This window comes from Prunus mume, linkage group LG8 (genome assembly GCF_029339155.1).
Source record: "Prunus mume cultivar Tortuosa linkage group LG8, ASM2933915v1, whole genome shotgun sequence".
Lineage (NCBI taxonomy): Eukaryota > Viridiplantae > Streptophyta > Magnoliopsida > Rosales > Rosaceae > Prunus > Prunus mume.
The window spans coordinates 9,162,469-9,186,035 of record NC_142705.1 but is presented as its reverse complement, the minus strand read 5'-3'; the positions used below and the strand labels follow the sequence as shown (position 1 = coordinate 9,186,035).

Genomic DNA, 23,567 nt, shown 5'->3' with positions numbered 1-23,567 from the left:
GAAATTTCAGACAAATTACTACTTTGAATTATCATTTGTGATGCCATTCCCCCAACTAGAAACAGATACATAGACAGTAGCGTGGTTTAAACTAACATAACATGTTTAACGTGTCACAGTGATATATGCAGCACATTGAAGTCCATATATGTGTTCCAAATTTTATTTTTACAAATCAGATATAACAAGAGAACAATTTTTTTTTTTTATTTCTCCATCTTGTTGTGAGCTAATTATATAAGTTTGTGAGTCCACTAGGGTTTCTGGCGAACTCTCTTATATCTTCAGTTGTATTTAATAATCTTTGGTTTTTGGAAATAGAGGCGGATCATTCGACGATTAAGAGGTTGCAATGGCCTTGCATTCATCTCTGCATACTGCAATTAGTTTAAGAACCACATTAGAAAAAGAAAAAAATAACAGAACAAAAATATTTTCTATGTAATCAAAGGATGGAAGCACAGACAGCCACTTACATCATACACAGACACTCGAAGTAGGTCTATCTGTTCTCTTGAAACTGTCCCAAACTGCATTGAAGCAATTAAAATTTAGGTAAGGAGCTAATAAGATAACGTTCTTGGCCCACACGCAAGAGATAGAAATTAAAAAAGACTAATTCAATTAAAAAGAAAAGGCCTATAGTTGAAGAGGGTTACTTGTTTGCTCATGATCCAAATAACGCCTTCAGTGCATGGAGGAATGGTGAGTGAGCCTATGTATCTGTAGTAGTTTTTGCCATCCAATTCTACTATTTCTGCAGGATCAATCACCCCAACGCTTCTCTCTATCTTTTTATCAGTCATAGATGCTATATCCCTCGTCAACTGAAAATTCAGAACCAGCAAATGTTAAAGATTATTAGGACGTGTGGGACGTCCTGAGAAGACTTCACTAATTTCTTAGAAATTTTATATTTAAAAATTAAAAATGTAAGCTCTAAATGATGATTCTGCACCCTAAAACAATCAACTGTTAATAAATAATATCGAACTAAGTGGAAGAAAATTGAGTGGATGTGAGGTTTTCACAACGCGTCATGTCTTTAAGAAAGATTAGATGTCCTGTACGGTGTATATTCTTACGCCTCTATAGCATATGGCATGTGATGTATGCAGTATATTAACGCATATAGTATGAGATTTGACGCATGATAATATTTTGTATTAGTGATAACAAGCTAAAAAACAATTGTCAAAAATTAATACAAATCGGGCTAAGTGGTGTAATGTAGGAGGCTCTTTCACCTTTGAGAGGAAGGCATCAGGGCGACCAATCTGGTAGAGGACTCCAACAACAGCAGTATTGCTTTCCACTTTCGGATCCGGGCTTTGATAAACCATGTGGAGCTCCATATCATACCTAACACAGGAAACTAGATCATGAGACATATCAACATACAAATTTTATGCGTCACAATTTTGTGGTATTAATTAAGAGAGACAGAGACCTCTTGCCATTAATGGAATGCTCGGAGGGAGAGTGCCAGTGGCTTTGTTTCAAGAAATACTGAATGCCATTGATCTCAATCGATCCGGCGTTGCCTGCCCACTCAAGCTGCATCCACCACATAAGTATGATTATGAACTACCCCTTTGCGTAATTCATATCTCCGAAATATGATGAACTTCAGAGTTTCCTTAATTACCTTAATGTCATGGCCTCTATTCTTGAGAGTGGCATTAGAAGGCTTGTAAGTCCTCTTTAGCTCCACTAAGCTTGGGAGTATTTGAAAACTCTTACCAGGCAAATCTATTGGAGATTGCATGCCTCCATGTTTGCATGCTGCCCATTCTTTCTTGATCTCTCCCCAGTAAGCTGGCCCCTTCTTGCTTCCCTCAACATAATCAAAATCTCTCTCATCCTCTGCAGCAATATAATATAATAAATATATATATATATATATATATATATGTATGAGCAACTCAATCTAAGAACTGCTAATTAAATGTTAAAGAATAAAAGCATGTATTTTCATTCTGCATACCAACTTCTTGAGCTTTGACGACTGATATTGTCGAATGTGTGAACAGAAGTACAAAAACTAGAAAACAAGAAATGATGAAGATGGGTTTGCTTCGATGCTTCATGTTGATCATTTATCAGATAAAACATGCAAGTCTTTGTGATGCTCTGATCAGTAGGAGTTTTTGGTTTATTGGTATATATAGATAAAAACCACTGCAATTAAATTGAGGACAAAAAAGGGAGAAGCATTGCGATCACAAGTTTTATGGATAGTCTTGGGCGGCGGTATAACATGAGACGTCTTAAGAATGCCATATAAATTACAAAGGCAATTGTATTGTACACTGCCAGTTTTGATACCGAAAGTTTTGCATGATTTTGATCAATGAGGAAAAGCCGGTAAAACTTGGACGAACACGAGCTGGGTAGAGTTTGGGTTGATTTTAGGTCTAAATCTCATCACGCTTGAGAAGACATGTAAAAGGAAAGTTTCACAATCCAAGGATTTCACTTTGGTTTATATTACTTTGGAAACTCAAAACCCAAAGTAATTGCATCTGTTTATGCCAAACAGAAAATAAAGTAAAATTTGTTTGGACAAAGAAAATAAAGTAAATGCATAATTTGGAAGTTTAACATGAGCTTAGCTAAATTGGTTAGAGCGGATGTGCTCTCCTACTCTACACCCGAGTTTGAATCGCCCTCCCATAATTTAGATTAAATTAAAATTAGAATATTGTTTGTATTATAATATATATATATATACACACACGCTTGAGCTAGCAATACAATGAACCTTCGTGTTCTTCTTAATTTCTCTCATAAATAGGAGAATTTCTAAACAACTAGCCATACACATACATGCATCTAGAAAATATTCTAAAATCTAAATTATTTCCCAACAATATATCATGCAAAATATATTGATGTATAGGTCAATGAAATGGTTTTTCAGGGTATAAAAAAGCACGACTTGGATGATCCCTTTTATTTTATATACTGTTCAGATTTTGTGTATTTTCAGGATTATAGCATTTACTTTAGCAGAGAAACTACCCGAAATTGTAAACCAACTTTGCAGATAACCAAGCTAGCTAGCAATGCCAAATAAAAACAAAGAAATTAAAAGCTAGTTTAAATACAACTAACACTGAATTCAAGAATCAAAATCAGACAATCAATATAAATAAAGGAAGTCTAAGAGCTTCATATACCCAAGCGTTTATCATAAGAATCAGAATCTCATCCTAAATTCAACCCGAGTTAATTACAAAAAGTGTGTACTCATTATACCAAATTAATTTAACTCTAGTTACAACGAGTGCTATAATGTAATATTGCTAATTATGTACATTGCAGTGACTCTTAACTTTTACTTTGGACTTGCACTTGAATTAGTGAGACTTGCCTACGCATATTTAGTTCGCTTCAATATCTCACATAAATTAGAGTAGTCAAATTAGTTAACATCTTTCTACCAAAAAGAACTCACCCAATACAAACAAGCAGTAGAAGTTGTGTTTATACTCTTAGCATATACACAGTTGTATTTTGTTGCAGCAGATCATGCAATGCAAACAGTTCGTTAAGAAGCAGTTGTTTATTATTTAGGATATAAAAAAGCATGACTTGACTTGAGTGCCTCACACTATTTGTTTTACTTTTGGTTCACATTTGGTGTGTTTTCGAGAATATTTTACAGCCCATACCCGGCCTTAATTTGCGAATAGAAGGCTGCAAATGTAATTTTACAAGTTCTATTTTTAGGATGCGGCTGAGACTTCAGAAAACAAAAACGAGCATCAAAAAAGCCAAACAAGACGTATATCACTTTTTTTTTTTTTTTTTCTCTGTGATTAAAGAAATTGACATGAACAGAACCTGCTTCAATATGGTCTGAAATCATTACCAGAAAACAAAAAGGGTCAGAAAGTTGGACATTTTTCAACGTGACCGCTTAAATTTCAAATACAACTACAATGGCCATGAACAAAAATAAAAATAAAAATGCAGATCAAATTTACTTTCATCTAACTGAAAACAAGGTGATGTAGCCTCATTTTCTACCAAAAATAAGGTCCATCTCGAATTCCCCCAGCTGCCAAACATTGGCTTCACAATAAGACCAAAAAAAACAGAGAAAAGGATAGATGAGTTGTACAGCTGGCAATAAAAACAAATTCGCATGAGGATAGATGACTAGTCATTTCGGTTGACTAATCATACCGCCTAATATTTGAATGAATGCACTGTATGATTTTTAACTTTAAGGATCTTGATTCCATTTGAGCCATGACAAGATTAATTTCAATTTCTGTAATTATCTTGAGTGCAGACTTAACATAGCCTAAATTACTTGAGCTTGATTAATTACATAAGAGATTACAAGTTTGTCAAGAAAAGCTACAACCATTATCTAAACACAACCTAACAGAGCCCATAATAGAATTCATTTTCTCTCTGTTTTTTTCATTGCCTCTTCACTATTCTCTGATCTTACCACAAACACCCACATGCAATTCTTCTTTTTGAACAACTATATCATTTTGTATTTTTTCTCAAGATTGTTTTTGGATTCACTCTTTTCTTGCACCTCAAGACATTGAAACCAATCGATCCTCTTAGTGAAAATTTTAAGTTAATCAAAAGGAAACTTGGGATATGAATATGAGTATGCAAAGCTGATTAAGCAAGTATATATGTAAGTACAATTTCATATAATTCGGGATGTCTATAGAGTACACTAGGTTTAGTCCAATCTTTCTCAATTTATTCTTCCACATAACTAGTAAATTGATTTTATAATACTATATTTAGTTCACTCCAATATCTTATGTAAATTAAAATATATTTGAATAAAATAAGAAAATGGTGTTATACCCACCCACATAAGCAAAGATTAAAATCTCAATCTTACCATTACTTATCAATTCCAACAAGCATTATTTATTCTAATATATCATGCAAATGGTTGGTTAATAGGTGAAATTTATTATTTCAGGGTATACAAGCATGAAGGGAGTCATCACACTATTTGTTTCTCCAATTGTTCATATTTTGTGTGTTTTCAAGACTAGCTGAGGAAACTTCACTTTGATTTTCTCAAGAGTTCGAAAATTTTCATAAAACTCTAATGATAATAAGAGCATCTACAACGGGCTTGACAAATTTTAGGGAGGAATTATAAAATTGTTGTCCTGCTGTCGCTGTATTTCAAACCTTTATTTAATGCTAACTCTAATCACATTTATGACTCTCCAAATTAGGGAGTATGGTTGGAGTTAAAATTTTTTAGAGAGCTCCTAAAATAGCTTTATTGCTCATTATTAAGCTAGGTGTGAATAATCTTTACACATTTTTTACGTGGGAGACAATAGATAAACAAAATATAAAAAAATTCCATTCATTTTTTTTCAGAAAAATCTAAGTGATGAGTTTCAAGGTATTTTACATATGTACACAAAAAATTTATATACAAATCGAGTTTCATCCTATTTTTCCTTTCTTTCAATTCAAACCCCACACACAACCGCAAACTTTTATATGATATATTAAAATACAGACATTTAATATAATTCATCAACGCGTTATAACATGAGTGAACAACTATATCTACTCCTTATATATATGCATTATTTGCTTCAAAATTTTCCTCTGTATTGTCTGAGTTGTCCTCTATAGACTACGGTATACTTTTTCTTTGGCTGTCTACCTCATTTTTGAAACCTAAATATTTCTTTATCTTTTAAGGCATGTTAGGAAGAAGGGGATCTTTAGGGGCCCAACTATTGGATTGATCATTGATGGGGGGTTGAAGAAGTTGTAGTGCATTTTGAGCAACTTACTAGGAGCGTAGAACTATCAGTCTCTAGTTTACCAAAAAGCCCTTGACTGCTAATCAGCGACTTCAAGTTGAAGCAAAGGCAACACACACAGATATATATATATATATATATATATATACATTTGGGATCTACCTAATCATCTACATCCATAAATCTTCTTTCAGTCAAAGAGGTAGGACCAAACATGTAATAAGAGTCAAAAAGGGCATCAAACGTACGTATTAGTGGGCCGATGAGGATCAGGTACCAGCAAATTCACTACTCCAATGATTTCAGCAAGAGAACGTTGTATTGTATATATTAAGAACATTATCCAAAAGCACATTCTGATATATATATATATATATATAAATTCTTTTATGCAGACATTCCGACGTTATTATCGTGTGGATCTTATGTATTTTGTCTATATCACCCCATTTTTCTGTCTATTTACAATAGATTCTATATGATAATAACATGCGGACATTAAAGAATAACTATATATATTTCATATATTTTTAAGTAGTTTTTTCTTTCTTATGTTACTATATATAGCTAGTTAGAGAGTTGCATGGATCTAAAAATGAAAAGCCTAAATTAAGGGATATGATTTGATCAAAGAACGAGAGTTGAGAGATTATATATTGGATTAATTTTTGAGGTATTATTCTGAATTGGGTGGGTCAAATTTTTCAAAAGCTAACTCTCATTAAACCCAAGCTAAAAGTTGGTGGGTGTAGGCATAGGGATTAGGATCGATGCATTTTGAAATCCTTTAACTGAATGGGGGCCATGGTTTGCAGTTAAAGTTGTAGAGAGAGGGGGTATTTCTTTTCTCTCTTCCACTTTACATGTTGGAGAGGAAAGGAATATGAATACAGCTCCTTTCTAACATAAATATTCAACAATGGACCACGCATTTGTCTGATTCTTCTGAGAATCTGATGAAGCGTACGAAATGCATCTGTCATATTGTAAACGAATCATAAGTAGCAAACTAGCAAAGTGAACGCGGTGCTTTAAATCAAGAAATTGAGCACAACGATTTTGAGCAGTCACTAATCACTACTAGAAAAGTTCATCAGTATCCGCCATTGGTACACTCGTGACCGATACTAAGGTAGGCCATAGGTTTTTCCATAGTATGTTGGATACGATGAGTTTTACAAAATACGCGTATGTTCCCATTTAAGTGTGTTTTTTTCACGATTTAATTTATCTTAAAGAATTTCAGTGTAATTTAGGAAACTACAATGTAGAAAGTCACTTATGCAGCTTGGATGACAATTTATTATTTGATGATATGCACACAACTATCCTCACAAAAGTCCACAACCATGAACGTCTCTATGTCTCTATACAACTAATCATCTATCCAAACCAAATTAAAAGGGCCCTACACCTATCAACTTCATTGGAACTTTTGGCAATGAAAGCATGCAGCAACGCCAAAAGTGTTGTTGATACTAATATACTTTAGAGTAAAAATAATAATAATAAAAGGTAGCGTAATGTCATAATGAAAGCACAAAACAGGGTAGGGTATTTGAAAACTAATGAAAGCATAGATAGCAGCATCTATTTATATCCAGAATTATTTCTTTCCTAATTTCTGATTCCCCAAATTAATCTTTTTCTTTTAGTGGGGCCCTCATGTCGAAGAAAGAGAGAAGAATAGAGAGCTGATCAATTTGTTCCCGGATCCGCAGGAGGAGGCTCCATACATATTTGATGATATATAAGACATAATTGTATTTGGTTGTTGCTGGGTTTACTGCACTGCATGTGTAATGTAGGCCCTTTATATCATCAACTGCTGCGGCTTTGAAACTGGGATTGATTGAATTAACCAATCAGATTCATAACTGGATGAAAAAGGACCAGTTGCTCTCTTGAAACTGTATTTGTTCAGCTTAATTCATGCACTGATGTTTCCAAAAGAAACAAAATTTCTCAGCTCAAGAAAAAGATGTGTGTCATTTTGTCAGATACGTATCCCTCTTTGTTAATCATATAAAAGCACCAATTGTCAAAGCTAGTTTCAAGAAACCGGATATTTTGATATGTTTGTTTCCACGAAGAGAAAAGAAGCTACATCTTTTTGAGTACCTTTTTATTTATTTATTTATTTTGAGTTCTGAACACAGATAATTACTGAAGGAAGTTGAGGTTTCACCTCAAAATCAATTAACAATGGGAGAGTAGGATAAGCCCATGCTAGATCCCACTTTTACATTCTCACACACATCCGCGCGTGTGGTGAATTTTTAAGCCTAACACGTGGACAACATATATTGAGTGACGTGAAGTATGTGTGGCCGTTGGGCTTTTACAAATGGGCAACTCAAAGAAAGTTGAGGTTCCACCAAAATCAATTGGCAATGGACGAGTAGCCCAACACCTTATAAGTCCAGACTGCTAGGTCCCACTTTTTCACGTACACACTCACAATTACTACTATAATTTCATGGCTTTATGAAGAAGAAAAGATCAAATGCTGGTGAAAAATCAAGGCTGCATTGTACGAGCTGAATTAATGGGGCAGTGAACTACCTTATTAATTGTGGTTTGGAGTATAAGGGTCCAAAAAGTCAAAAAGCCCTGCCAGACACCACGAGATACCAACTTCGTTACCTACCTTTCCATTTGCAAAACCCTAGCTAATTGGTATAATGGTCCAATTAGCTAGTGCCATGTCACTCTATCTAGGATCTAGCTGCTTGAAATTTGGTATTATAAACCATTTTGTATTAGGAGCACAGTTTAACCCATCATGGTTAATTATTGTCTATCAGTCTACTCCATTTAAAACATTTAAAATGACAATGTTTGAAACTATTCAAGTTTGAATTTTTATTTTTATTTTTAAATTTTAAAAGGGAAAGCAAAATGGAGACCAACTCCTTTAGGAGATAGACTTTCATGCAACATGAATAGTACTTTTTGTTATTTCCGGCCACTAACTCCGTGACACTTGGAATAACTTTTTCAAGTCATTATATTATTGGCCGCGAATAGAAAAACAGTCCTATCCCCGTTACAATAAAGATTTTTGGCTCCTCGAACGGTCTCTGTGTGTGGTTCTTTTTCTTTTTACCTCCATTAGGGATTCCCTAAAAGTCTATATCAATGATTATAAAAGAAGAGCACTGAAATGACACTAATGGGTACAGTAAGAAAGAAAGGAGTGTGAGAGAAGAAGGCAAGTGACCATCTTCTCCACTCACTCCACTCACTGTTTATTGTCTTCCCAAATGCAGCTCAATCACTGAAACACTAACTAGATTCTTGGACCAAATTGGTATACAATTCCTAGCAATTATAAAAACTATCCTAACATTTCCTCAAAAATGGTTCCCAGAACCTGCATTGTCCTGATCTTTCTTCTCTGCTCATTTTCTTCTCTTGCCACAGCATTCCTCAACCTCACACTTCCTGGCCAACATCCCAACCCAGAAGAAGTTGTTCAAGAAGTTCATAGGTAAATACATAGTTTTAATTACCTCCTCTGTTTTTTCTTCCTCTGTTTTCTTCTGTTTCTCAGCCTTTTGCAGATCTGAGTTGTCAATCTTAACTTCTTTTTTCCCTTTATTTTTCAGGAAGGTTAATGCTTCTTTGGCAAGAAGGCAAATGCTGCAAGGAACCATAAAATACCAGGACTCTTCATGCCTAACAGGAAACCCAATAGATGACTGTTGGAAATGTGACCCAAATTGGCCAAACAACAGGCAGAGCTTAGCAGATTGTGCAATTGGGTTTGGCCAATATGCTCTTGGTGGCAAAGGTGGTGAGTATTATATTGTCACAGACGACTCTGATGATGATGCTGTGAATCCAAGGCCAGGCACACTGAGATATGCTGTGATACAGACTGAGCCTCTCTGGATTGTGTTCCCTAGCAACATGCTCATCAAGCTCTCCCAAGAGCTCATCTTCAACAGCTACAAGACCCTTGATGGCCGTGGAGCCAATGTCCACATTGTGGGTGGTGGCTGCATAACATTGCAGTTCATAAGCAATGTCATCATCCACAATGTGCATATCCATCACTGTTATCCGTCAGGTACATGAGTTTTCCACTTCATTTCATGAATTTTTATTTACTATATACGCATGGTTTGCTCGTAGTTTAAGTTTATTCAGATTTACTTGATACTTTTAATTTACGAATGATTGCACATATTTAGTTTTATCTAATATATGTGACTTATAAATAAGAGACTGAGTGTATCTAGATTTACCTTTAAACCCTTTGCCGGGTTGTTTTTGTTTTTACTCAAAAATAATTTCGGTGTACGCTCTTGGAATTAGCTCAAGTAGCGGAGAAGGAGTTTGAGAAAAATTGGTTAGGATTAGAATAAGTTAAGAGTTCGATTCCTTTTCATGCAGGTGACGCTAATGTGCGTTCAAGCCCATCCCACTACGGCTACCGCACAAAATCAGACGGTGATGGGATCTCCATCTTTGGATCCAAAGACATATGGATAGACCATTGCAGCCTATCACACTGCAAGGATGGTCTGGTAGATGCAGTGATGGGGTCCACAGGGATCACAATATCAAACAACTACTTTTCCCACCACAATGAGGTGATGCTTTTGGGACACAGTGATGACTATTTACCTGACTCAGGCATGCAAGTGACCATAGCCTTCAATCACTTTGGTGAAGAACTGGTGCAGAGAATGCCAAGGTGCAGAAGAGGCTACATCCATGTGGTCAACAATGACTTTACTCAATGGGAAATGTATGCAATTGGGGGCAGTGGAAATCCCACAATAAATAGCCAAGGCAATAGATATACTGCTCCATCAAACCCTAATGCCAAGGAGGTGACAAAGAGGGTGGAGACAGCAGAAGGGAAATGGAAGGATTGGAACTGGAGATCAGAGGGGGACATTTTGGTAAACGGAGCATTCTTTGTGGCTTCAGGGAAGGGTGTTGAGTTTAACTACGAGAAGGCCTACAGTGTGGAGCCCAAGTCTGCTGTTCTCATTGACCAGCTCATCATGCATGCTGGTGCCCTTGGAGTTGGTGGCAGGTCTCTCTCTTTTTCTTTTTTGTCTCTTTTTCTTTCTCTATGCTCTCTTTTTCCCTCTTTTTTACTCTTTTTTACTTTTCTTAATTATCTATGGACTACTTTGATTATCTCCACTAAGTTCATGCCAAAATTATGGTGGGCTGATTCTAAGCTCAAACTTGAAGAAAGTTAGATCTACTTGGTTTTAGGTTGGGGTCATCTTGGGCCTCTATTTTGCTTAATTTTGGACCAAATAGCACTTGTATCATAATGTTTCACTTCTTTGATATCTCTGCATCCATGAAAATGAGCCCAAGATGTCTCTTCTTACTTTTAGTAAAAGAGAATTGAAATTGACTCAATTCATGTAGGATGTGTTTGGTAGGATTTTTCTTAATGCTGAACCAACTTTTGAATTTACAAAAGCGCTTTTGATAATGTTTGGTAATAAACAGAAGTGCTTTTTGCGGTCAAAGAAACATTATTATCTAGTAGACAAATTTTCAAAAAGCGCGTACTTGCTGTGAATATGTAAACTCTTGGGTTGAAATGGTAAAACTAAGACCTGTGCAATGTTATACTCTTGAAGTTATGGCAATGCATGATGCAATTTTGAATGAACAGGGACAACAACCTGGGGAAGTGGAGCTCCGGATCCAACGGTGACGGAAACGGTTTAGGGTCAGGTCCAGACTATACGGATGACATGTCGGGAAGTAGCAGCAGGAACAATCCACTGCCACTTTCATCCACATCCACTCTCTTCTCCTTTTTGATCTCATTGTCATGCTTGTTATTTTGTATATTATCCCAGACATGCATTTCACAATGAGAAATAATCAGTGGTTTCAATTGCTTTTATATTTATATCATCAATGTCTCTGCATATTCAATCACGTTTGACTAAGAAGCATGTTTGGTACACAAGAGAGAAGATAGAGAAGACATAAGAGCAATATAATCTGCTGCCTTTTGCTTTAGGCTAATTATAAGTATAGTTTAATCTACTTTTAATTAGGATGAGATGTCTTCTGGCTCATATACATCTAACTCTTAGGGCATGTTTGGTACTATTTTTGAAAGAACCAAAAGTGCTTTCTAAAGAAGTCATGAATCATTTCGAAGTTTTTTTCCAGTAAGTATTTGGATTTTTAATAAAAATTAATTTCAACATTCTTCTAATAAAAACACTACGCACTTCTAAAAAAAATGCTTATAACTGCTTCCTATAAAAGCAGTCTCACACGAGACCTTAGCTATACTAAAAATGGACGAAGAGTGATGCAGTTCCCAGCTAGTTCCAAATCACTTTTTTTATATTGAAGTTGAACAGCTCTTTATATCCATTGGAACATTCAGTCCAGGTTACCAATTTAAATACTAATGTTTGGCTGGGTGGACAGAATGGTGATGAGGTATTGGTGGTAGGTTTTGATACCAGATAGATATTCAGCCTCTGAGAATTTAAAACTGGAATTAAGAACCTGGGTTGTGATATTTGTTTTCTCTAGGTCATCATAAGCCAGCATGTGACGTCTACTGAGGCTCTTGTTCAGTTCATGTGGGTAGGCATGTTTAATTTATTAATTCAATGCCACCTCATAATCTAGTTGCCAGATGGATAATGTTATCTTCTGCTTTTTGCTTACGCTTGACCAACTTTTTTGCTCATCAAGATTACAAGTAGCATATATATTGTCTCACTATAATGAAGAAGCAATGAAAAGTAAAGAGTTTAGAACTATATATTATTATTATCCATTTATGGATAAAAAGTAGGAGGGTTGATGGTTTGCCACAAGGTTTTTTTTTTGTTTCTTCTTCTTTTTTGACCAATTGATAGGTTTAAGTTACATCTTGTTGGATCCTTTTTTTATTTTTTATTTTAAGGACGTTTCTATTGATAAGGGCGATAATATAATAAACTTACACATACTACCTTGCCTGGGGAGCAATTACTCCCAACCACTACACTAGTGGATCCTTTGCGCATCTTGGATCTTTAGAGATTCATGTAATTACCAAACTTACTTGGTTAACTGATCTTTATAATTCAATGTTGGAGCAACTTAATTTACGGCGATGCTTTCTTACTCCCAAATGCTGCAGAATTTTTATCAGTTAAACTTGAAGGGTTAAATCACAGCCATCTTAGATTAGTTCTTGTTACTGATCTCAACTCTATTAGCAGCTTGTTTTGCTGATTAAATCTGTCTCCCACCATGCATCTTATTTCTCTAACAAAATAAATTGGTCATCGATCACTTTCTTCTTCATTGTTTTAACTCTTACTTAGCAGCTACGGTACCTTGGTAGGTCTGACCTTCGAATAACAAGAAATAACCTCTGCCAGTTTGAAATCCACTTGACAGAAAGCACATTACTGAAGTGAAGAGTGTATATATATATATATATGCCAAGATTGGTTATTTTGTTCGTTCATTTGAATTATTTGGTTACGAAGTTGGATGCTTCTCTCTCTCTCTCTCTCTCTCTCTCTAGGGTGGAAAATTTGGATGATTTAGTTAAGCTTAGTCATTTTTTTCCTAACCTATTTGTCTTATATGATTATATCTACCAGCATTTACGATGATGATAGGAAACTGCAACAATTTAGAAGAGAAAACTTGAGAAAATTTCAATTTGATAAAGATGGTTCTACATCACATACATGCATGCCACTTTGAATTACAATTTGAAGGCTCTAAGTGATCGAAGTGACAAATACTCTGGCCCATTCATTCTTGTAAGGCCATCAGCTGCGCCATAATTGTTTCATGTAGACATGCTGGAGTTGGAAGGAAGAAGTTGTGTTTCTCGTTGCAGCAACACGATTTACAATCTAGAGGCTCGGAGGTCATTCGATCCGCAATTCAAAATATTAAGTGTCTGTTAGTTCATGTCCCAGAGGAAACTTGGACACTCCCATCTATTGCTGTCATCTGGAGTCCATGTCAGATGACACAAATCTGACTCTCCAGTATTACAGTCCTGATTATAGTTTATTCCACTTTGTTCGCTTAATAATTCGGATATCCAATCTGATAACCTGGTTTGGTACGGAGAATTTGTCAATGCAAATTCCGATAAACCAAGATCATCAGAGCAAGTATCCTTGGCTCCACATAAATTTGAAACAGAGTCATGGTGTTGATTAAAGTTGTACTGTTTTTCAGCACTCATATCAACTTCCTGAAAGAAAAGACTGTGCTGGCCTTTGTCTGATGTACATTGGAAGTTTCCTGCGGACAGAGCAAGTGTTAGTAATGCAGAGGAAAAAACTGTAAGTAGATAAATAACCTTAGCAGTAACATATATCAGAAAGCAGAAAAGAATGATGAAGTTCTGTACCATTTTGAATTGGTTCTTTCTTCTTTAAATATGTCCTCCAGTAATTCTTGATCTCATTATCGGTTCTTCCTGGAAGCATTCGAGCAATCTTCGACCACCTACATGACGGATTTAGTTAGAGGACCACTTATCAAAATTGGTAAACATAACTTATGCACTTAGGCAGCAGTGCTAGTAGTGCAGCATGAAGGTGGTAATGTCAAACTTGAATATGTAAAGACAAGAAAATTAAGAACCTTACTTGTTGCCCCAACGTTCATGAAGATGAAGGATTATTTTCTCTTCTTCGACAGTGATATGTTCATGCTTAAGATTTGGACGGAGATAGTTCAACCACCTCATCCTGCAACTCCTACCACTCCTCCTTAGACCTGCAGCATGTAAACAGATTCTGAATTTCTGTTCTCCATATATGTAAACTGAGTCATCTCCAAAATTAACTAATAAGAATCACATGTAATGTACATACCTGATTCTTTTGCTAAAGCATCCCACCTCCGATTCCCCTTTAGTTTTACATAGGATGTGAGTTGTTCATCTTCCTCTTCAATCCATGGACCTTTGCGCAGTTTTTCTCCTTCCATGTCTGCTTGAGAAGTCATTATTGGTGTGACAAACCAAGAGACATTAAACCTTTATATACGAGAAGCAAAGGTAACTAGGAGTTGGAGAAAAGAGAAAAAAGAGAGGGTGATTAGAACCTCTTACATGCCACACTAGGTGGACACATCACTAGTTTGTGGGAACTCCACCATTGGCTTACATAAATTCATGCTAATAAGGCAACAATTAGGTCATCCATGAAGGTGAACAGTTGATAATTCTTGTTCTATCTCCCTTCTTGCATCACATTTTTTTGTCTCTATAAGCAGATGTTGTCCTTCTATGAAAATTATATTTTTACTGCAGCATATATAGATATTTGTTGTCTCTGCCTATTTTAGAAAGTTAGCAGAGCAACATTACCAAGTGATTGTATAAAAAAGAGAGGATAGAGATAATGTTTTGGAAGGTGGCCAAGCGAAGCAAGATTTTGAAATAGATTAATAGATCTTGTGGATACTTTTCATTGGCATATCTGGAAACAACTTTCGACCAGCTGCACAACACTTGATCCTACAGAGGAGGATGGGTTTGTTCTCAAATGAAACCAGAAATGATAGTCAAATTTGATAGAGACATTAGAATTGTGTTGATGATAGCGATTGGATCCAAGAACTTGATTTGGGGCTTTCATTTAATTCAAAACCATTTTACAAGCTTCAAGGGTCAAGAGCATAAGCTGCATGCCAACTTTATATATACATTCGTGTAGTGCATGTACAGTGAAGCGTAAAGCGTTCAAAAATAACAAAACTTCACATTACTCAAAACCTCATATAATTTAAATTTAAAGTATTAATGTAATATATTGAACTAAAAGCAGTAGAGTTCTGGGGCCAAAACAACATTGAAAAAGGGAACTCCTCATGCCACAATCCAAAACAAGAAACCTCCCGCATCTGATCTATAGATACTAGGAACTACGTACATACACCTTAACTGCAGAACAAGCAAGAAGACGACACAAGGGGAGATCTTATTATGTCATTCTTCCTGAACCGGCTTCTGCTGACTGCAAGTACTTGTCCTCTTGATAACAGGAATGCATGCACTAGCGATCTATGAATGATTTATTCATGAGATTGACAGCATCATCCATGAACTGCATCATAGACATGACCAATGTATTAATTAAAGTCCTTCGCAAATATGGATTTTCATGTTTTATGTATGAAAGCATAGTTTGTTGTTTCCCATCAAAACTAAGTACTTGACAAGAATCAAACAAGAGTACACCGCCAATTATCAACAAATAGCGGAAACTACAATTTAAGACCGAGGATTCAAAGAAAGGGTGGAGCATAAAGTATTTTCTTGCTCATTCACTTCAGAACAAGTGAAGGCATAACATTTACAGAGAACTTTTAATTTAGCACTGTAAATCTTCCACTAGTCAGCTATAACTAAAACCCAACCTCCTTCCACTTTGTAACAAAAATCATAACTTTTTGGGAAAACCAGGTCTAGTCTGCATACACTAGGCCACAGCCTCAAAAGACAAGCTGATTCATTTACAGAATGCTTAACCACAGAAAACATTTGGCAGCAACGAAATATATGCATGTATCCAGTTTTGAATTTCATTATGGTTCTGCGTGAAGATCATTTTCAGAATTTTCATGGCGATTTGACACGAGAATTAATTTTTATTTCTTCAAATGATACAAGAGAACAAAATGGCATGATATTATTTTCAGCAAATCTAACCAGGCAAACCAGGAATGTTCTGTCACAAGCTGGTTTTATTATTGGGCAAATTTCATTTCATTCGTACTTTTTCCATTCCATGAAATTGGGAACCAATTCATCAGCAATTTAAGTTGGGGACAACACCATTTCTCAAGGGCATTTGCACTTTATTTCTTTCTTTCTTTCTTTTTGGTCTAAAGCTATCTGCTCTCATTATCGAGTCAAGAATGTTAACTCCAAAAGGTGAAAACAGATATGAAACATGGAAATTTACCTTTCCAAGCTGCTTGAGCTCTCGTCCAACTGGTTCCAAAAATTTCAAGTTAACTTCAATAGGCCATACCTGCATGAAAATCAGGGATCAATTAAAAGAATAATAACAAAGAAGCACAAGAGGCAAGGTATACATAATATAATAAGAAAAAACTTGATATACCTATGACACGGGCACAATATGCAAATCAAAGCATTAAGATTTCTCTATATTTTGCATTTTGAAACACCGTCTATCAAACATACCATTCAAGCACAGGATCTGCCTTCCTAAAAGTAGAAATACATGACTACATACACCTCTGGAAAAGCAGAATAAATAATTATACAAAACAATTCCAGACTTTTAATAAAGTAATAAAATTTTATGGGTAACATGAGATAGAGAAAAAAGATAGACCCTAGTTAGAACATAAAGGCAATGTCATATGCTACAAAGTTCGAACTTTACAATGAACGCCTGGTTTAAAGGTAAAAAAAGAACAATAGGCAAACTAACAACATTGGCGCCAAGAAGAAGCAGAAGTTTATATTCTAAATGTGCATAGTTAGCAAAACATATATACGAGGAAGTTTCTATCCTAAATGTGCATAGTTAGCATAACATGTATACGAGGAAAACATACAATAACGGCCATAGCACTCTACCAAGAACTTACAGCCAGCAACTATTGGCGTGTACTTACTATTTATTCGCATATGCCACCATAGTTGCACACACAACCCACATAATGCTTAAGTTATTTGTGAACATAATTGAAGAATGGCATTACTTACATACAAATGAGGAAAATTGAACTAACCAATGAAACTATTAGTCAAAATTTGGAAACTAAGAAACTTATTGAAGGCAGAATGAACCAAATAAGTTTGCATATATTTTAGTGATGAAAAAAAAAAGGAAGAGGAGGAGGCAACCTTGACACCAAGTAACTTGATAGGTGTAACTTGTCCCGGGACAATGCACTCAGGGCCTGCCGCTTCCACTATGGCTTCCATTGCTAACCCACTTCCTACCGGGTTCGGGTGCTGCAGAATTAAACTTTTTTACGATGACCCAGAGGAGAAAGAGAAAAAAAAAAAAAACAAACCAATTACAATTAAAAGTGTAGAAGGAGAGTGAGGTGTTTGAGATAGAGAAAAGGAACCTTCATGACAGAGATGGCATAATTGGAAGTAGGGTTCTGGGTTATTCGGAGAACAGGGGAATGGTGAATTTTGGGTATGGGTTTGGTGTTTGAGGCCCTCCAAGGCACGTCCTTCGGCAGTGAAGAACCACCTCCTCCTCCTTTACGGGACATGCCCTTCTTTCGTAGAGAGAGAGAGTCTGTGTGTCTGGTTTTGAGTTGATGATGAATCGATGCTGAAGAAGCCACAAGATGATGGATAAAACGCTCAGGACCTGAGGTTTGTATCTTTTGGAGCGGCCTCTGTTTTTGCCTTTTCTTGTTTTTGATTTGTGGGGTTTTCTATTTTGTGACTAAGAGATAGGGGAAAATGATATATCTTTATTAGACGCTTTTCTTTTTGTCATGCAGAAATAAAAATTAAAACCTTTCAATTCCTAATTTCTTTTCATTATATTTTTTGCTTTATATCAGGAATTTCTTCTTAGTATTTTGATCTAGATAAACTGTTCTTTCGAAAAACTTTGCAACTTTGCATAGAACAGGTCAAAGCCTATATAAATTTTCAGAAGACTAAAAGAAAATTCCTTTTTTTTTTTCAAAATACCCAATCTGTATTTGGATCATATCTTAATCTGTTAGTTTATCTCCAGTCTTTCTATTTCTCTTAAGCTCTTTTTGAAACACATATAAAAAATACAAAGTTACACACATTCAAATCTCACAACTTTTAGCAAAGGACCGACTAGTATATTGATTTGGAGTATTTACTTCTTCAGATAAGATCTTGAGTTTGAATCCTAGCATTCATATAGTGTGTGTGAGTTTAATATATTATTACCTCTCTCAATAAAAAATGTCCTAAATAAAATAACATAAAAAATCACACAACTTTTGGGACGCTTCTTTGTCTCTCAAGTGTATTGGCATAATTTCACCTAATTAATCTGAAACGCTTGGAGGGGGAAATAAAAGACCTCAAAAAAATGTTGGGGGGGCGGGGGGCGGGAAGTGCACAATATATTTCACAAATAATTCTTAATCTGCAGCATATTGCTAACAAATTCCGTACATCTTAAATTACATTTACCACTGCTTCTTCTGATATTTTCAATGATTGGAACAGAGATCAAAAAAATTAAAAGACAAAAATTATATATTAAAAAAGAATACCACCAAAATGAGAGGAGAGGATTTATCTTCAATCCATCCATTCATTTTCCAATTGCGGGGGCACATGAAACCCTGGTCGATCATTTAGGCTGTAACCATATCATCTTCCCCTCTCTGTGCTGCCGCATCTGCCAGTTTTTTCCATGTCAACTCCCGTTGTTCTTCCACCTCTCTGGACCTCGCCTCTCTCTCCGCAAGCTGCCTCTGGCACTCTTCAAACAAGTCAGCATCCATTTCCAAAAACATTTTTCGAACATTGACGGTCAGCCCGTGAACTGCTTGGTTCCAGTGACTTTGGATATTCCTCTCCAATGCCTCAAAAATAATTGGTAGAGTGACATTCCGGTTCTGAGCAATTAAACCCACAATGTGCTCATTATTCCACAGAAAGAGTGCCCGTTCCGCAACCTGCATTGCAAATGTGACTAAGCAAAATTTTCAAGAAAGACTATTCTTAGAGTAAAATACAACTTTAGAAGTTTTGATTTGGAGTCTGATCCCTTCACCAATTCATTAATGATGAACATTTGGAAACATTAGTACAAAGTCCTAACAACATTACTCTTATCAGATCAACACAAGTTAACTCAAAATTAACAAATATTACATTTATATAGTCCTGACAACATTACTCTTATCAGATCAACACAAGTTAACGCAAAATTAACAAACATTACATTTATATAGTCCTAACAACATGTCACTTCACCAAATTAACACAAATTACTCTTATCAGAAAAATTGCTTCAAGCCAACAACATTCATAACACAAGACAGGAACCCAATTAAAAATTTCCAATCTTTTACCTCCTTAATTCTTTTCATTGACATTTGTAACTTGTTTAATAGAACACCAAAATTTAGCCTCACGCGCAGCACTAAGCACATGCATAACAGCAAGCACAAAAGTTGAAAAAATTCCAAAATATATAATTCATAAAAATGAAAAGTGGAGCACTTTAGGTTCAAATCGTTGCTGCAGTCTAGAAAAACTAGTTGCATAAATATCTATGGTAAAGGGAAAAAGAAAACCTACTGCTGATGATGCTATAATAAGAATAAGTAGGGCTGTTTCATTGGATCATTACATATTGGTGCCAGGTTTATTTATAACAATTCATGCATGGATCAATATAGAACATATTTCACAGATCAGGAAACTTATCAGCAAGAAAGCTAAATAGGGATGGACGGAAATCACCAAAACAATGACAAATACAGCAAGCATTTGCATTAGTACATCGAAAGTTAGGTTATCCAAGGTGAACCATTCTAGGATATTTGCCACCTAGTAATCTTGTGCTTTTTCCCCCCTAATGTTGACACTGCATGCTTTCAGTTATCTTATAATGGTTCTTGATGTGATAATTATCTAACTACTTCTCCCATATCAAATTATATGGCATCTGATCTCTCATTCCATCCACTTTATTGCAGCCTATCTGCTTATTCAATAGAAATCCAAAATGTCAAAAACACCAGCATTTTTAACGTACTACATGGGCATTTCTAAGAAATTAGCATATCAAAGATCTTTCCCCATGGGAGAAACACGCAAGTAAACATTCATTTGGTAACCACTATAATAGAATGGAACTCTCATTAGCACATTATTAGCAACAAAAGGAATAGAAATAAGTAAATTCATCAAACAAGGATAAACAGATTAAGGCTGCAGCCTCATGCAGAAAGAGAAGAGTACTAGTTTCAGAAAGATTTTGGAAACCCATATTTGGGTTACAATAAATGTTCTCTATGCATAAGCAAATGCGAGAATATAACATAATATGGCACCTTTCACAAACAGCAGCAGTTTCCATTTGTGGAACATGTCATATGAAGAAACAGCTCAATCCATCAATAACATGAAAACAAAATATAAGTACAATGAAAGCATAAAAAATAAAAAAATTATGAATTCAGAAAAAGAAAATGGAAAGGTGAAACTTTGGACCAAGCAGAAACAGAAAAATGCCAGTAAGTTATATTCATAAAATAAACAGTGAAAAAAAATATATCATTGGGAACCATTTGTCTTAAACAAAGAAGTCAAAGAATTAGTTTAAAGCTTCAGCAAAATGAAGCAAACCCAATAAAATTTGCAAAAATTCCCAAACCTGGAAATGAGAGCTATTGAGGCAACGAGCAATCTGTCTGAAAAGAGGGACCATGCAACGCTGAAATTCGGCAGCTTGTGTAGCCTCCAGAACTTCTTCAAGTTCTCCAAGGAAAAGAACTTCCTTCTGGCAATTGGTCAGCGGCCAGTATTTCAACAGACCCCTAATAACCGTATCTGCCAATTTGTAATCCTTTTCAACAAATTGGGTTATGCAGTAGGACAGCTGCTGATGATAAACTGCAATTGACTTCGGCTTATGCAGCGGTATAAGTGCCCGAACAAGAAATAACTTATGCTCCTCTTTCATTGGTAGTGCAAACCCATTAATTATGCTCCCAAGAATCTCTAAAAGCTCAGCAATGCCGCTGTGCCTCTCAGTCTCATAAATAAACCTATAGAATATGTTATTGATGGCTTTCCTGATGAAGGGTCGGTGCACCATGAACTTCCCATATATTCGGTGAAGAATGTTTTTCAAGTACTCACGCTCACGCGGGTCCTCAGAGTCAAACAAATCGAGTAGCTTCAACACAAACGAGTGATCAATATAACGCTTGGCAACCTTGGTATCAGTATCAGATGACACAATGTACCTAAGAAGGAGCTCATAAACCAACTGCAAATGAGGCCATGATGGCTCCAAATAAAGCTCCTCCTCTTCAGGATCGGCATTCTCTTGGCCCGTGTTTTCATGAGACGCAGGGGGCAAGCAACGAAATATATTAACAGAAACCATTTTGATCATCTCCTCTTGACATGTCTCGGTGATCTTACCCGACCCAGATTGTATGAAATCAACCAATTCCAAAAGGGTTTGACGCTTAATTTCCTTTTCCTAGGGGTCTTAAGGGTATCAGAGAAATCAAATTGAAAGCAACAAACCTGCAATTTGCGAAGAAACAGGGTCTGACGTTCGGAGACGGGAGCGTCACGGAAGAACGGGAGAGGCTCGATGGTGCCCGAAGGCGGTAACGCCGTTATCCCCGGAGCCCCACCCGAATTGGGACCTGAAGCAGCCGGCCCGGCCCGGGACGCGTGGTTTACGACCACATTCGCAACTGCTCCTGAATTTCGGGTCCCCGGCGGGCCGTACCCGTACGACGAAGGATCATGAGAATCGGACTTGGAGGGCTTCTTGTTTCCCTTGATGATCTTCTTGAACATAATTTCCCAATTTTCCCAATGCAGCAACGAATCCTAAACCCTAGAATTGGGGGTGGGGATCGGATTGGAATCAAAACGAGCTCGGCGATGTTGACAAAAAAACGATTGGCGATCAGATTCAGCATGCATGGAACAACAACCCCAGATTCTCAATCAATCAATCAATCCCTGAAACTCTTATTCAATTTGTGATTTCTGCGTCGGAAGACGAAATTGAAACTGAAAAGGGGCGTGGGGAAGCGAACAAATGAACCGTCTTTGGAGTTTCGAATCGGAGAGAGATGCGGGTGGTGGTTGGTGGATCCGAAATGAAAGTCATCTGAGTCGGATCGCCGGAATGCCGGCGACTTGATCGGACGGTGGTGGTTCCGGCGATCAACCCGATGAGAGAGAAAGCGTAGGGGAGAGAGAGAGAGAGAGAGAGAGAGAGAGAGAGAGAGTGTATGTATGTGTGTGTATGGAAGTGGAGGGCGGATAATTAAGGAAAATGAGAAAATTAAAAACCAAGAAAAGTTTAAAACAGCAAAAATGGGAATGATTGCAAAAACGCCCTTTATAAATAATTTTCTTTTTTAAAAACACACTGACACTTGTTTATTTAAGGAATAATTTGTATTTATTAGTTTCTTTTTTGTTGGAATTAGTTTAACAAAAAAAAAATAGTTTAGTTTAGTTTTTTAGGTTTTCGGTTATTTCGTTTTTTTTAAAAAAAAATTTAAATTTAAATTTTGGGTATTAAAATCTGAGATGTGTTTGTTGTTTTTCAGGTTGGGGAGATCTTACCATGTTTATGTTTTCCTTAACCTAGGATGGAAGTTTGGGTTGGATCCTTGTAGATGTTGGTGGGCCCCCACTGTTTCGAGGATAATGCTGAGGGCAAAAAATAGTAAAGTTCCTATTTTTAGGTTGGTTCTAATTTTGTGTAATTTGCTGGGTGGTACCCAAAATAGAAAGAAAAAAAAAAGGAAAAAAAAAGCCAAGCATCTCCAAATTTTATTGTTATCTTTTGTATTGGATATATTATATTATCCATAGGGAAATTTAATTAGCATAATTTTTTTCCTTACGCGAAATAATATAATGAAGGTAAGTTGAATATACCTAAACTTTTATAGATTCTTTAAAAGTTCGAGTTGAATACTTTAGATTTTTAAATTTCTTTAAAATTCATTAAAATCACAATTAAATCCCCCTTGAGGCCGGTGGCCTCCATTCATCTCCTCATCCCCTCCTTACCCTTCTAGACCTTCCCA

At 36.1% G+C, this 23,567-nt stretch overlaps 5 protein-coding genes across 5 annotated transcripts; 1 reads left to right on the top strand and 4 right to left on the bottom strand.

Moving 5' to 3' along the window:
• Positions 1-70: 70 nt before the first annotated feature.
• LOC103339810 (carbonic anhydrase Nec1-like) lies at positions 71-2,228 on the bottom strand. The gene is made up of 7 exons (XM_008243162.2): positions 1,988-2,228; positions 1,649-1,866; positions 1,451-1,557; positions 1,248-1,362; positions 660-827; positions 477-530; positions 71-377 (listed from the first exon to the last, which is right to left on the bottom strand). Exons 1-7 carry the CDS (start codon positions 2,097-2,099, stop codon positions 285-287), a joined length of 867 nt encoding a protein of 288 aa, XP_008241384.2. The 5' UTR covers positions 2,100-2,228; the 3' UTR covers positions 71-284.
• A 6,720-nt stretch (positions 2,229-8,948) lies between these two features.
• LOC103339811 (Pectin lyase-like superfamily protein) lies at positions 8,949-11,676 on the top strand. Its single transcript, XM_008243163.2, has 4 exons — positions 8,949-9,276; positions 9,395-9,858; positions 10,185-10,836; positions 11,440-11,676. Exons 1-4 carry the CDS (start codon positions 9,146-9,148, stop codon positions 11,645-11,647), a joined length of 1,455 nt encoding a protein of 484 aa, XP_008241385.1. The 5' UTR covers positions 8,949-9,145; the 3' UTR covers positions 11,648-11,676.
• A 1,751-nt stretch (positions 11,677-13,427) lies between these two features.
• MYB27 (myb domain protein 27) lies at positions 13,428-15,384 on the bottom strand. The gene is made up of 4 exons (XM_089042295.1): positions 14,636-15,384; positions 14,408-14,537; positions 14,167-14,264; positions 13,428-14,057 (listed from the first exon to the last, which is right to left on the bottom strand). Exons 1-4 carry the CDS (start codon positions 14,766-14,768, stop codon positions 13,708-13,710), a joined length of 711 nt encoding a protein of 236 aa, XP_088898421.1. The 5' UTR covers positions 14,769-15,384; the 3' UTR covers positions 13,428-13,707.
• A 145-nt stretch (positions 15,385-15,529) lies between these two features.
• LOC103339812 (uncharacterized) lies at positions 15,530-18,219 on the bottom strand. The gene is made up of 4 exons (XM_008243164.3): positions 17,880-18,219; positions 17,650-17,760; positions 16,733-16,801; positions 15,530-15,871 (listed from the first exon to the last, which is right to left on the bottom strand). The coding sequence occupies exons 1-4, from the start codon at positions 18,030-18,032 to the stop codon at positions 15,821-15,823; spliced, it is 384 nt and encodes a 127-aa protein (XP_008241386.1). The 5' UTR covers positions 18,033-18,219; the 3' UTR covers positions 15,530-15,820.
• A 662-nt stretch (positions 18,220-18,881) lies between these two features.
• LOC103339813 (Protein phosphatase 2A regulatory B subunit family protein) lies at positions 18,882-22,807 on the bottom strand. The gene is made up of 2 exons (XM_008243165.2): positions 21,149-22,807; positions 18,882-19,439 (listed from the first exon to the last, which is right to left on the bottom strand). The coding sequence occupies exons 1-2, from the start codon at positions 21,893-21,895 to the stop codon at positions 19,116-19,118; spliced, it is 1,071 nt and encodes a 356-aa protein (XP_008241387.2). The 5' UTR covers positions 21,896-22,807; the 3' UTR covers positions 18,882-19,115.
• Between the last annotated feature and the right edge of the window lie 760 nt (positions 22,808-23,567).

Excerpts from the sequence above, each read along its gene's own strand:
- LOC103339810 (XM_008243162.2), bottom strand. The coding sequence starts at position 2,099 with ATGATCAACATGAAGCATCGAAGCAAACCCATCTTCATCATTTCTTGT. Across the intron at positions 828-1,247 it reads CTGATGCCTTCCTCTCAAAG|TTGACGAGGGATATAGCATC; the intron begins GTGAAAGAGCCT and ends CTGAATTTTCAG. Across the intron at positions 378-476 it reads TTCGAGTGTCTGTGTATGAT|TATGCAGAGATGAATGCAAG; the intron begins GTAAGTGGCTGT and ends AACTAATTGCAG.
- LOC103339811 (XM_008243163.2), top strand. The coding sequence starts at position 9,146 with ATGGTTCCCAGAACCTGCATTGTCCTGATCTTTCTTCTCTGCTCATTT. Across the intron at positions 9,277-9,394 it reads GTTGTTCAAGAAGTTCATAG|GAAGGTTAATGCTTCTTTGG; the intron begins GTAAATACATAG and ends TTTATTTTTCAG. Across the intron at positions 9,859-10,184 it reads CCATCACTGTTATCCGTCAG|GTGACGCTAATGTGCGTTCA; the intron begins GTACATGAGTTT and ends CTTTTCATGCAG.
- MYB27 (XM_089042295.1), bottom strand. The coding sequence starts at position 14,768 with ATGACTTCTCAAGCAGACATGGAAGGAGAAAAACTGCGCAAAGGTCCA. Across the intron at positions 14,538-14,635 it reads TGCTTTAGCAAAAGAATCAG|GTCTAAGGAGGAGTGGTAGG; the intron begins GTATGTACATTA and ends TACATGCTGCAG. Across the intron at positions 14,058-14,166 it reads GAAAGAACCAATTCAAAATG|GAAACTTCCAATGTACATCA; the intron begins GTACAGAACTTC and ends CTCTGTCCGCAG.
- LOC103339812 (XM_008243164.3), bottom strand. The coding sequence starts at position 18,032 with ATGTCCCGTAAAGGAGGAGGAGGTGGTTCTTCACTGCCGAAGGACGTG. Across the intron at positions 17,761-17,879 it reads ATGCCATCTCTGTCATGAAG|CACCCGAACCCGGTAGGAAG; the intron begins GTTCCTTTTCTC and ends TTAATTCTGCAG. Across the intron at positions 15,872-16,732 it reads AGCTCAAGCAGCTTGGAAAG|TTCATGGATGATGCTGTCAA; the intron begins GTAAATTTCCAT and ends TCTATGATGCAG.
- LOC103339813 (XM_008243165.2), bottom strand. The coding sequence starts at position 21,895 with ATGATCAAAATGGTTTCTGTTAATATATTTCGTTGCTTGCCCCCTGCG. Across the intron at positions 19,440-21,148 it reads TCAATAGCTCTCATTTCCAG|GTTGCGGAACGGGCACTCTT; the intron begins GTTTGGGAATTT and ends TTTGCAATGCAG.